At 39.6% G+C, this 14,496-nt stretch overlaps 1 protein-coding gene across 4 annotated transcripts in view; it reads right to left on the reverse strand.

Moving 5' to 3' along the window:
* Nucleotides 1–298: 298 nt before the first annotated feature.
* Nucleotides 299–14,496, reverse strand: part of NSMCE2 (NSE2 (MMS21) homolog, SMC5-SMC6 complex SUMO ligase) — a 136,105-nt gene continuing 121,907 nt past the window's right edge. For all 4 annotated transcript variants that reach the window (XM_056330409.1, XM_056330413.1, XM_056330411.1 and 1 more), the window contains 3 exons: nt 4,340–4,440; nt 3,912–4,018; nt 299–682 (listed from right to left, as the gene is read on the reverse strand). In XM_056330409.1, the coding sequence (XP_056186384.1) occupies nt 523–682; nt 3,912–4,018; nt 4,340–4,440 (368 nt within the window). In that variant the 3' untranslated portion in view covers nt 299–522. The remainder of the gene's footprint in view (nt 683–3,911; nt 4,019–4,339; nt 4,441–14,496) is intronic.

A 14,496-nucleotide genomic window follows, 5' to 3' on the forward strand; every position in this document is an offset into this window, starting at 1 on the left:
TTTTGTGTGTCCACGCGCAAAGTCTAGATGTGCAGCACTTCCTGCAAATTAATCTGTTAAGGTTTCCTGAGGCTTGTATTAAAACACGGGGTTTTTTAAACCGTGTATTATTGTATTATTGTATTAAAACCCCAAGCAGGGTAAATCCCTGGTCAGAGTGCCCTACTCCAGGTGTTCCCAGTAGTTACAGAGGCAGTAACAGAAATATCGGCAATACTGACCAAAGCAGTCACTACTACATGCCTGCAGAATCTGCATCTCTAATATGCTGAAAAAATTAGCACACTGACAAGGAAGGTTAAATGCTGCAAAACATGTTTTATTTATCAAATGCAAGCTTTTAGAACTTCAGGAAGGTTAAAAAAAGACCAACCAAGTTAAAATGGAATTTCTCATATTTGGCAGTTTAAAAAACGCTTTCAGTTACAGCTGAGACCTTCAACTTTGCCTATAAATGAAACACTTTAAATAACAATCAGTTACACAACCTACTTACAATCAGCAGCTTATCTCACAAGCCCACTAACAACAAATTTCCTTTGTGGCAGCATCATATCCAGCTGACTTCTCCAGTGTTGACCAGCTTTGTTTATTCTGACTGTCAATCGCTCTTTTAAGTGCTTCATCTGGCACAAGATCTGATCCTTTTACATCAGCATGGCTACAGCCAATTTTAGGGCATCTGTTAAAAAGAAAAGAGAGACTCCATTAAATCGGAAGAATTGTATTTGTCAGATATTGGCTTTTACATAACATCTGCTAGTTTATTGTATTTATCTGGGATTCACTCTCCCTGTCAGTTCCTCATTACCTCTCTTCACCAGCTCTCTGTGGGGGGAAAATAAATCCATTTATCTAAACTGGGGGAAATCAACAGCTGAAGGAAAGAAGGAAGGAACACAGCAAGATATGGAACCTCTCACCTGAATATCACTAACTTGCTTCACATACACAAGCTGCCTGCATCAGTAATGACACTGGAATTGCATGGACACCTTTCTGTGCTGATTTCTCTCTTTACAGTCCTCGACAAACTGCAGGTAACTACCTCTTACCTTATTAATCTGCAGTGGAGAAGTATAATCGTAACTGACAGATAAATAGGGAAATTGATTTCTAGGGAAACAGATAGAATAAGACTTGCAAAGGCTGACTGGTGAATCAGTGGTCTATCTAGCCGGTGCAAAAATTTACCTGTCCTTTTACGAACTGAGAAAGCACAGAGAGATGGGGTCAAATTATACAGCCTCTAAATTATAATCAAATACAAAATGTCTTATAACTACTTGAAACAGCCAGATAGTGTCAGCAGGGTGAAAGATATTCAGGGACCAAAGGTCATTTTCCTTTGGCAGCGGCCCAAACCTGCACAGATGCTACCTGTAGTCAGAAATAATACTTTTCCTGATTTTTTTCACTCTATTAGGAATAACTTTTGTCTGAGGCACTGAACTTATTTACACTCAGTACTCATAGCTTTTGCTCCAGATTTGTCCACAGCTTACTTTGTTTGTCATGGATAAATCACTTAATTGCTCTGTGCCTAAGTTTTCCCATTTATCACCTTATTAGAGCAATAGCTTACCAGATTAATGAATAACAAGTGCTCAGAAAGCTTCCCATATTTCCTGTAAGCATAACGCATTAGTATGTCCTTCCAGGCAGTGGAAAACCGTAAGCAAGCTGAGACACGTAGGAGTTGCCTAAAGGAGCCCATGACAAGTCTATCAGCACAAAACCGGTGGCTGCGCGTACATCAGCGGCGGAGCTCACATCCAGCTACTGCGCTGCCAAGCGCACCAAAGGGATCCTGTGGATTCAAACTGGGAAGTACTCGGGATGAAACAGCCACTTCCGTAGCTCCAGAGCAAGCAACAGCTTTGATTTCAGAGTCAGGATGGAGGAGATACCCCTAACAGCAACTCTGCTCTATCAAGACACCTGCTTCCAGTTGAATATTGCTGCCAGGAGCACAGTGGAGCAGCACCACCATGAGAACGGGGTGCTCAAATGGGGAACTTGCTGCATCAGTTGGCCTGCCTTCCCACCACAGCAGACTACGGTTTTTCAAAACTGACTGCATTTTCATGAGAAAGGTTAAAATTACACCAAGTCAGTGAGACAGGAGAGAAAAAAACAAGTAGTCTTTCTTAATTTAATTACAGTACAACTGAGTTATTGCTCTGTGTGTTCTTCTCTAGCATACTGGAATAAATGCTGCAGAAATGGTAAGGTTGCAAGCTAAAAGCTCAAAATTAAGAACTGCCGGTATTCAGACTGCACAAAGAGCTTCAGTCTGGGTATGAGGTAGCTTTTAAAGCTGGGTGTTGTACAGCTCACATGATTTTTTTTCACTCCAGAATTTCTCCAAGTCTTTAATTTCTTAAAAGGTAAAATAAAATTCAATTATGTGATTCTATTAGCTTTTCAGCAGTGCTTAAGCTTTTGATCCACCACAGCAATCTCTATTACCATGACATTTTCCTGATGGATTTAACAGCACAGAGAAATATTTAGATATCAACATCCTAAATTCAGTTCTGTATCACAGAAGGTATTCTTGTTGTGGTTTTGGGCTGTTGAGCACATGCTGCCTAGCCTGTCCCTATCCTCCAGAACACTCACTTTCTTGTCTCCAACTGCGAGCTATTTCCCAACTCCCATTCATTTTTCCAGCCAAGTTTCTGTCCATCAGTGTTGCTGGTTTTGTTGTTATTCCTAGGATATTGCAACCACTCCACTTGCTCTCCCTAGACCTCATAACACAGGCAAGGTACTTCCAGCTTGTTCTTCAAGCTGTCTTGACACTAAGGTAGCGGCTGGACATCCCAACTGATACTTGATTTTATAGCAGTGCTTTCCTGTAGCCAAGAAGGAGCATGGAATAAAATGTTCTGCTCCACCTTTGTATCCCCTGTGGCAGAGTATGTAGAGTCTAACAGAAATGCAAGAGCAACGGACGGAGGAAGTAAGCCGCCTGTGGCATTATCTTTGGGGAAATCAGGTTGCTAGTCTCTGACACACCTTCCTGAGCATGTGCAAACTGCACATTTATTAAAAAGTCCACAACTGGTAAGTTTCCATGAGGTCACCAACCCCAAAGCATACATGGTGTAAAAACAAATGTGAAATTAACGATGAAATGGTATGTCCCCTAAACTTGCTCTAAAAAGTGTTTGAGCCCCTTTTCTTACATGTATATATATTAATCAAAACCATCCTAAATTTGAAACTTACTAGGGAGAATTTAATGTTTAAAAATTCAACTGTTACATCTTTTCATTCAGAAAAACATGTTCTGTGTGGAAAGTGGCGGGCTGCTTTGATGATCTAAAGTAAGAAATATTTAACTGCATTGTAGTAGGAACTGCACAATCTTGTCTGAACATTCTTAAAGCTCTGTCTGATCATTCTTAAACTCTGTAGTACCTAAAAAGTTGTGGTTTAATATTTCTCACTTTAACACTCATTTAGGTGTTTTAATATTTCTCAGTTGTCCTGGAATATAACTGCAAAAGAGGGTGCACAGAGGAGATGTTTATTTTTTTCATTAACTTCAAGACTTGCTAAATAGGCAGAGGGAATAAAATGAGCAACTAAATTTTAGGAAGCTGAAGTTTCTCTTTGTTGTTCATGGCTACATGAAATCTCTTTACTTCTGTTGTGCAGGTAGCACAAGTAGCTGTAACTTCCCCACACGCTTCCTGAATATTTCCTTACACATTGTTTTCATTAAGAAGAAAAGCTCCTTCATGTGCACGGTACTAATGAGGAGACTGTGACTTGGGCAGACACTGAGGTATTACTTCCTGCGTCCTTGCCAATCCAAATACATTTCCTAGAACAAGTGGAGTAAAATTCCACTTAGACAGCAAAGCAAATAGCTTTTCCACACATTCTTGTTAGCTTACCGGACTTTTTTCTTTTGCTGCTTTCGAGTCTGGATAATTTTCAGAATGGCGTCTTCTTCATAAGTATGTCCACAGACTTTGTTTCGAACTGGCCTCTTCATTTCCATCTGTAATCAATAAGGCTTGATTTAAAGGAACTGATAATGCTCATGGAAATGCTTCTTGCAAGATTTTATGTAAAACAGCGGGAAGTGTGTTTGCCATTCATACGAGGCATTCTACCCAAATTACAGGGTCAGGTCCTGCATGTTTACCATGCATTCCTACTTGCATGGGGTATCTTCCCAAGCACTGTTGCTCTTCTCTGATAACGTTTGTAATTTACACTGCCTGATTTTTAACAAGTATTGCAGATTTGTAAGAGACAACCCAATGAAGAATACGAAATAACTATTTCCCAATCGATTACAGTAGCTGTGATAGCATACCTGTGTAATGGGACAAATAAAGTTCATCTGACTCTGAGTCACAACTATATCTTCATCAATTTGTTCAATGGCCTCATTATCATCACCTGATTGATGACGAACTATAATGGGAAACAAGATAATTTTAATTTAATATTTAATATAGATCGCCATACTTAAAATAAGCAAATAGAACCCAGCATTAGCCAAGCATTATCTCACAGTGATATCTAAGATGCCACAACATATTTCTGTACAACTCCCTGAGCAAGATACTGCAAAAAATACTGTGCTACAGTCTCTGTTAAAAAATACGAATATTTAAATGGTAAATACTTCGTGTGTGTGTGTGTGTCTATTTATAGCCAATGCTAGAAAGGAGGGCTGGGAAGGAAAGCAAGCTGGCCTGAATATATGCAAAGCCTTTGGTATTCTCTGTTCAAGTTCACCAAAAAACAGTAACATGCAGAGGAGTCCCCAGATTCTAACAAAGGATGAGGTGGAGCTTTTGCAGATTTGGCAGTTCTACCCTCAGGATCAGTTTGTGTTTGAATGTCATAAATGGGCTTGCTCTATAGCCTGTATACACAGTATATACTTTAAAAGGAAATTGTACTATTTATCATAACACATGATTTGTGAAGTGATGCTGCTGTATATATAAATAGTGAAAAACAAAAGCCAAGAAAGTGTTGTTTGAGATGGGCAATAGAAACGTTACTGAAGTAACCTTAAGAAGGAGGGGTAGAATGAAATACTGAAATCTCCCAGAAAACACCTGATGGCCCAGTGTCAGGGAATGAGAGCCAGACAAACAAGAAATCCACCTGGAGCTAGAGAAGATGGAGGTCCCCGCCTTTACCAGAAGAAGAGGTAAGTTATAAGCAACTCTGCATACTCATGGCCACACCAGCCCAGGGTTCCATGCAGAAACTAATTGGCAAGAGTCAAAAGCAGAGACACAGGAGCAGCTAAGGCAGATATATATTGCTAAGTATAACCTCAATAAATGTTTATGTTTTATCTTTCCCTAACTTTGTTACTGTGAGTCTAGGCTTTCAGTTGAATAGATTTATCTTTAAATCTTATCCGGCAATAATAGTAAATTTAACACCTGCCATAATTTTCCATTCCTTTGGGGTAGTTCTGCAATGTCTTTGCAGCAGTGCCCTACGGTGTGCTCCTCAAGGTGTCCCAAGCTGAACAGAACATTTTTCTCTCCAGCTACACAACCTAGTTTGCAATGTAGCAACACAGGGTTCAGAGAGGACAAAAGCCTTCAGTGGCCTGCATTGGCTTTGACTGCCATGGGGGCAGTGAGAAACACAAGTGAACACAGAGGGTTTAAAGTTACTTCATGATTTGCCTTCTACAAAGTCTCAGCCTCGGTTCTCTTTGGTGCTATTGCACAGTATCAACCCATCTTTGCATCCCTGGTATTCAGTCTTCCACGTCTGTTAAGGACCAGTGTTTCCTAACTTACGGTCAGTCCTGCATGCCTGTATAACACCATCACCTTCTGGATGATAACAGCAATCACTCTTGGAGCAACCACAATCTCTCACACCCGGTCTAGACCGAGCACACTGCTATGTAAGCCAGCACATCTCTGGTTGAGGTACTCTTGGCATCGGTATTGCAGCCATCACTCCAGCACAGCACCTCTCATTATGCCAGTTTTATTTGCATATTTTTCCTTCCTCCTTAACAAAGCTTGCCCTTCTCTCCATTCCAATATACCAAGAGTTTTCCAAGTATTCAGGAATGTTTCTGACCCAGGTACTCCTGCAAATATTTAGGCAAGCATCAATGGTATTTCTGTTTCTGTTACTAAGGCCTCATTCAATCAGCAGGGTGTGGATGCAGGGGGAAAAGGAGCTCAAATGTCCACTGTCAATAATCTTAAGGCTTTTATCTCCAAGAATATTAACATACCTTTACCAGATACTGACCCCCTAACAAAAGTAAACACTTGCAAATCAGAAGAAAAAAGTGGGTGCAATTTAACTGTAAATATCAAAACTGCAATGGTATAGACATCAGAAAAAGACTTGCATCAGTTACCAGTTTTCAGAAAAGAAAACATGTCACATGTTATTCTTAGACTGCTTATATAGAGGGTTTATTCTGTCATAAACCCATAGTATTTTGAAGAAATCACAACTTTTTTTGTGAAAAAAGTGGTGGTGGTGGTGGGGGGTTAATGAAGCTTTTGAAATACAAAGCAATGGGCAAAATCCCACTGAGACAGAAAAAACAATATTGCAGTTTTGGTAGGTGCCAGCTTTGGCATGGGCTGCTTTATTTAAATACCGTACTGATGTTTTTCCTATGAGTAATGCCAACAAAGAACAAGAGATTCATGCTTAAATTCATATATATGCAATTTTTGACAAACTGCAGCTCTAATCTTTCCTGCTGAAAACATCTGGAAACTCACATTTTCCTGTTTTACTTCATTTCAACACATGAACTTGGCATGTAGTTCCAGTGTACCAGCACATGACACCAGTCAATGGGAGTAAAACGCAGCAGTACTAGCAAGATCTAGGGCAGGTGATTGTTTACAAAGGAGGATTATTTTTGTAGTGATATGCAGAGGCCTAGGAAGGTCGGTAAAGTTCTAAAATTTGGGGCTTGTGCCTGTGATTTTACTTTGAATGCTCAGCAGTCCAAGTTAGGCACGGAAGTGGCCTCTTCTGGAAAAGTGTTCACCTCACGCAGCACCTTCTGACTTTGTTAGGAGTCACCACTTCACTCATGACTTCTGTGTGTGCTTACTTTGGTACTGACAGAATAATTCAGGAGACTATGTTGAAGCATCCAAGTTTGAAAATAGGCGCTCAAGTTTGGGTACTGGTGCTTGAGTCTCCCCTGAAGGCCTCAGGTCTCTAAATTATGTGATCTAAATCACAGGCTGGGCTTACTTCTTTCTCATACTGGCTCTGGAGGTGTTTTAGATGCCTCATGTTTAATGGCTGAAATTCCACAAGCTGAGACCCACTCCTTGTAGGTGGTATATATCGGTCTTTCTGGATTCAAATCACCTTCTTGTTGCAAGCTTATCTTGAACGCTTCAGGTTGCACTTCATTTGCAATGATTTTGTATACGAGCTGCCAGAGTGGGGCCCTGGTTTCAAGAGGTTATCACTAACAAATGAATAATTATTTAAAATATTTCCTTTTAATAAGCAGCTAATATTTTTAATAATAAATATGCAAGACTGGGATGATGCAAGTGATACCTCAAACATGTCAAGTGCAAATTAGCATAAATCAAATAAACCACCCACAGATTTGTTGTTATAGCTCGATGTTGTAGATTACAAGAGGAGAGAAGAAAATAACCTTTTTCACATACAGTAAATTTTTCAGAGATTACACAAGACATACATACATCCCACACCGGTCAGTAAGATGCTCTAAACCGTAGAACTATACCTGTAAACTCACACTGGAATACTTTTTATTAAGGTCAAAGAGATCTTTTACCAAATGAAATGTATAAATGTTTGGAGGATCTAAATTGCAAGTCTGACTGTTCTATAGAAAGAAGAAATAAAAACTCCGGATCATGCATATTTCAGCTAAGTCGGGTTAGGTTTTTAGAAAATAGAGTTTTCCTTGCAAATGAAAACCAGGTGCAGAAAACACTAAGTTATTGTTCCTGAAATTTGGATGTTGCCTTAAGTAATAGAAGTACGTACACCTATTTTGGTAGTCTAAGAGATTACATTTTAAGAGCTTTAACAGTTTCTCGTTTTCCATTCCAGCCAACTGAAACCTGTTATGAGTATTAGTAACACATTTTCTATCTGGCTATCTCAGCAATGATGTTTACAGCTGATTAGTGCCCACTGTTGTAATAAAACTGTATTCTCATAATGGTATCTATTTTTGGTAACACATCATAATGAAATTTGCAACTGCCAACTGTTTTTTACTTATTTAATTTTAATTAAAAGCTGGTAGTACTTTATATCTCTATCACTTTCATCTCTTGATAAAAATGTGACTAATATGCCTTAGCTCAGTTTTCACCTACTCTGCTGAGACTGAGAACTTTTAAGCCAACTTTTAAAAATAAGAAAACCATAGTGCAGAGACAGTAACTGCTATATTAAGCACTGATAGTATACATACTAAAAAAAACATTAGAGGAAAGATTCTCTCCGTTGTCATTGTCACTCCTGTCTGCTTGCTGCTTCCAGCGCCAACAACGTCCTCTACCCAACGGTTTCTCTAACGTGGCCCTGAGTGAGTACATGTTGCCATGTAAACTTAATTGATTTCTTTCCTTTTATGCTGGGCTGTTCTGCCTTCTCACCTGCCATCAGTCAGACGCTAATCCCAGAAATCAAAGGGTAATGTTAAGCATGCAGGACTGAGTCTTTGTAAGCCTGAGCCACTAGACAGACAAGGTCTTGGCTCCCAAGAGGGTCTATTGTACTGCTGACTCTATAGAAATAACAGCAACTCATCCAGGCTGGGAAAAATCCTATCTGTGAGAGCTCCAAGAAAAACATGAATGTTATGAGGGCAAGTCAAATGCCAAGTGTTCCTGCCAGCAGGACAGAAAATAACGAAAGGTGGGGGTGGTGAAGGACACCGTCACATCCAAGAGTTGTATTCTAAGAGTCAGAAGGAGTCTGGGGCACTGCTAGCATGGCGTGCAGAAGCCCCAAGGACAAGTCTAAAGAACGGAATAAGCCCAGACGCTGTTTTCCATGAAACACACTGCTAAGACCACCATGGGCAATGCTTAAGAGTGGGTCAGCATGCCCATCAGTGCTCTGAATTTGGGTTAGACTTCAGATCCGGAGAAACAGACCAGAACAACTGTCCAGCATCCTGCCCCCAGGACGGATCCAGAGTAAATGCTGTAGGAGGAGTGAAAGAAGAGGGGAAGCAAAGAGTAATACCTTCCTGGAAAACTTGCCCAGTCTCTAGCAATTTGTGGCCAAGGACTTCCTGAGTCAGAGGTAATATCTTTGTACTTAATGAGCCCTGGAGTTTTCCTCCAATGAATTTGTCTAAACTTGGAGAGGGGAATTTGGGCCTCGACTCTTCGGCTTGATTAGAGACAGTTATCTTTGCTAGAAAGGTTAGCAACAGTTTAATTTTCCTTGAAACTTACCGCAGAGGCTGCAGGTTACAGTTTAATTTGATTTTTAAGAGGGAAAATAAGGTGTGCAAGCTACAGCTGCAGTCAAACAGTTCAAAGGCTTTTTGCTTTTGCCAGAGGCATGCGATAGTTTAATTTGCCAACCAAGCCAAACTAGGCTTTGCATTAAAGTACATTACAATTTGATTACTTGCTGGTGTTGCAATACACAAGTTGATCTAAGGAAGGTGGCCTCTAACATGCTGCTCCAGATTGCAGTTGCAAATTTACTTGCTCCTGCCCAGGCCAAGCAATTTGCTGGTAATTTACTGGCAAGCCCCTTGCATGTGCTTTACACATACTTTTTATGTGTATTACACATAAATGTGTAATTATATGTTTTACACATACTTTTGTAAGAAGTATATAGACTTGCATTTGGTCAATCCAAAATAAAATTACAAACCTGTCAATATAAGCCATTCTGATTTTCCTGGAGTGTGAAAGAAATTCAATGAACAAATAGCAAATTGTTAGGTCCTTTACATAGTAAGCATAGGGAAGGAAAGGACAGTATTCTGTACAAAGCAGCAACCCTCTAAAAACTCCTTTAATGCCATTAAATTCCCAGCACTTGCATATTTTACAATATTTTCTCCCACTAGGCTACAGGCCTTTTAAAATACACTATTCCAAATGGAAATACTGTTCCCATTTTATCCTTTCATTACAGCGTAGAGCTGTTCGATGCCAGTTTTCCAGAATGACCTTAAAATGAAGAGAGATTAAGATTTGATGGAAATTTTATGGGACACTCATTACAGAAACGTAAGTGAAGGAGACAGAAAGACACTTGAAGCTAGGTACAATTTGTTGTTTAATGTATTAATAAATAAAATGTGACTACAAATCCCACTTAGAAAAAAACCACACTCCAGAGGTGCCCTGTGAAACCCTCAACTCATATACTACTTGAAGTGAGAAGACATAATCTTTACTTCTAGATTTTGGGAAAGTCAGACTGTTGTGTAGTGGGAGCTGTATTCCTAGAAATGTGAACAGAAAGGGTATCTTTGATTATAAACTGCTCAACTCAAACAGCGTGGTAGGCAAACACACAGAGGCAACTTTCTTGCTCCCTCTGTGATTGCAAACAAACATGAGAAATCCACACTTCAAAGTCCGTGGATGATATTTCAAACAGCAGTTTCCTCATCACTGCAGTCTGGACTCAGCCTGAAGAAGCTCCTGGGGGAGATGAAGATTACCTAAAAAGATGTCATGAAGGCTCATCAGTCAGCTCAGAGGAGCCACTATTTCTAGAAAATCTAAGATCGTATTCTTCCATCTTAACTACCATCACAATGGCAAGTAAACTTAATAAGCAAGTTAAACACCAAAGGCTGGCTGAAAATAAACCTAACTCATAAACAGGCTACTTAAATGATCAGGAAACTCCAGGTCTACATGAAAGTGTGCCAGGCATGTGACAATAGAGAAAAAGTGTTAGAGTTGCCACAGTACGAGCAGAGCAAGACAAAAAAAGTATCTTATAAGGAAAAAAACATATCAGGCACAAGCCATTAAATTGCAAATATATGCAAATAACGTTTTTATTACTTGGGTTTTCTCCTGCTCTTCAGAAGAAAAAAGGCTGAACAATCACTGCTTCATACAGTATACTGTATGAAGGCAACTTCCATGGTTAGAGAGCATCAGTTCATATCAGAAATTAGAAAAGTATCACACACATTTACAAAACGAAGAAATTCACTCCAGACACATGAAAGAAAAAGTTGCAAAAGATGCAACCAGAAAAAAAAAAAAAAAAAAAAAAAGCCTACCAGCCTACCATTTCATTACAAGATGAACCACTTTCCATTACTAACATTGTGGTCAGAGTCTGGAATGTCACTGATGCAATGCTAACCATCAAATGACATGAACATGTAGGCCTTGCCTACACAGGGAAGCTGTTGCAAAATAAGTGAGGGTGTGAATGTAGAATGTATTAGCTACTTGGCATTAAACTCACTGTGTGGATGCTCTTATTCTGCTCTGGAGTGTCTTTTGACTGTTTAGCCTAATCCACTTCCACAGTGGACTTGAGAAAGGCACTGTTAATGCAGGACAGAAGTAGTGAGAGGAAAGATGTGGGTATTGAGAGCAGTTTGGCACTACATCCATTTATGAGTAAGTCTTTAGCGTCTTTGGATGGTCTGTTCTGTAAATTTAATTCAAGTTTTCTCATAACAATCCATGACAAGTATCTTCTACATACTCTCTCACAAGCAGAAACTACGTCTATGTCATCTCTGAACAAAAATTAATGTCATGTATCTTGTAACCTACATGGTTGGAGGTCACTTTGCCCATTTCAGTATGTCATTTGTGCACTCTTGTAGTCATTCACTTCTGAAAAGCTCAACTGGTGACATATCTTCAGGTGGAAACAAGCTTCTGCTAAAAACCACTCCTGGACAGAACTGCTCCAGGGTAACAGAGGGACAGAAAAGAAAAAGAGCAGGATCAGGCAAGCAGACCAGGTACCATAGCATCCTAGCAGTCCATCCAGCAGGCTGCTATGGAACCAGCGAGCAGAAAAGCCCCCAGCTAGCTCAAATGATCACACCCTTAGAAGATTATCGTTCCAATTATTGTTCCAATCTGCTTCTTCATTCTCTCCTCACAAAACTTTTTGACAAAGACCTCACTGTATTTCTATCATAAATAGCTCTGTTGAAAAACACATTTTAAAAGCCACCAAACTAACTCCCCCAGCCCTGGTGTCAGGACAGTGGTGAATACAGACAGACACACGTACTCTGTCATGTGTTGGGGCACAGGCAGGAATATTTCAGAGGTATACGGTGAGAGGGCAGGAAGCTATAATACCTGAACATTAACCTGTTGATTTTGTGATTGGCGAGGATGGCACCAACTCAGCAGCTGTCTGAAACTGTGGGAGAGCCCAGGAAAGGGCCATCTGTCACCTTTGGGAATCGGCAAGTTTGTAGTACAGGAACCCGGCTCTGCTGCCTCCTTCACCCGAAGGAAGCTGGAGAGACAGATCTGTCTCTTTTTATCAGGAAAAGACAGATGTACTATACCACTTTTGAATAAAGACATGAGTACACAAAAGAAAAAGTGAAACTGAAATGGTGGGGACAAAATAGCCTTTTCTCCACTCCCTAAAGCCCACTGTTGAAATGCTTGAACAAAACTTTTAGGCAAGATACTTTATTCCAAAATTAAAATTAATGAAGAGAGCAACATTTGCAATTCTGTTCTTAGTGATGCATTTCAATCCTTCAGAGCGCTTTCTAAAACTCTTAATTACTTAAAAAATGAATTTACTTAATTTAGAAATATATAACATCAAGTGATTACAATTCAGTGTGCAGTGAAGCACTATATACATCCACATATTATTATGTGTTACATTATTAAGATGTCTAAAGACAGAATTTTGTTCATTTCCCAAGCTTTTGCAACAGAAAATAATTTCTTCTGTATTTTACATATAAATTTTACCACTCCAGTTATTCAGAATTCTGCAGTTTTGCACTGCCTGAAGTGCCTCTGCTGAAATGGCCTCTGGGATGGGCAAGAAGACTCAGCTGTCTGCATGTCATGTTCATTACTCCAGCACCATCTCGGACCTTGTCCCTTCCGCAGTCACTGCTCTGGGCACCTGCTCAGGGCTGCATCTCCTGCTCTGCTCCTGCCTTTGGTCACCAGCCCACGGCCCCAAAAATCTCCTCAGAACAGGAATTTTCCTAAAGCAATGAATCATTTGTGGAAGTAATAATACCCAATTCCTTCTTCTCTTGAACACAAAGCACTATCAAAAAGGTCAGTTTTACTACCATGACCATTTTGCTGGTGGAAAACTGAGGCAGAGGGCAGGAACACATCCAGAGCCACCAGCACATTTTCCGTGCTAGACTGCTGTCTTTCCCATTAGACCACACTGCTTTCCCCCGAGTAACTAAGGCTATGAATAGTTTCCAAATACATTCTTAGTGAATGCATCAGTTCTATGCTAAAAGCAAAAAAATACAATACACAAATCAGTATCTTCTAGTTATTGCACAATATCTGGTTGTTTATTTTGAGAAAACTAACACTTGTACTGAAGATCATTTTCTGGTAAGTCATATTTATAAAATAATGCTTCTTTGCTAAACTACATAAGAAAAAAAATCAACATTTAATATCACATCAAAAAATTTATAAAGAAATAAAATTCACAGTTGTGTGGGTTTTTTTTAAGAGGAACTTACAGATTTGCCATTGCTCTATTGTAAAGCTGCAAGGTTTTCATTTAGGTTAAGGCAGAGCGACATACTGCATGTACGTATACTAAGACAATCTGCATAAACTACGCTGTGCCCACTGAACAGATCTTCACCGTAATAATCCTTGGTAAACTGCTCCCTACATGAAATAAAAAATGTTGCTAATCCCAATTTATACAGCATCCTCCAAAACAATGTCACAGTGGGCTTATGCAGCTAAACATAACACTATCATCAGTTAGGAACAGCTGAAGAGTTATTTTTCTCAACCTGTCCTGTGATGTAAGATTAGGCTTCTTGAATAGCAGTCAATAGAAAAAATCTATCGCTAAAGCCCTGAGCTATAAATACTCATAGATTATAACTGCAGCAGCCTAGTACTTCTGATGGTAATTAGTAGTTAATTTTAAATATGTTCGGTATTTATTTTAAATCTCTTTCTGCAGATTCTCATTCACCAGGAGTGTAGCTGGCAGAGTGCATCTTCATTAATGCTGCATGCATCAGAAAACCATTACCATTCTATAGGTGTCATTTATATGGCAATACACACATTTCAGACTTCACCTTGACATTTTTACACGGTGCAGATAATAGACAATCTGGAAATGACTGTGCTTTATGGCAAATGTGCTGGCAAGACTGTGAGGAGCTTAACGAAGGCCAAGCATGAGGCAAAGTCTTTTAAACCCTCAAGGTCTCTCTATGTCTACACTTTCCTCTCCAGATCAGGTTTAATCGGGTAGTGAAGTGGGCCAGAGAAAGGACTTGAA

This window comes from Falco biarmicus, chromosome 3, assembly GCF_023638135.1.
Source record: "Falco biarmicus isolate bFalBia1 chromosome 3, bFalBia1.pri, whole genome shotgun sequence".
NCBI lineage: Eukaryota > Metazoa > Chordata > Aves > Falconiformes > Falconidae > Falco > Falco biarmicus.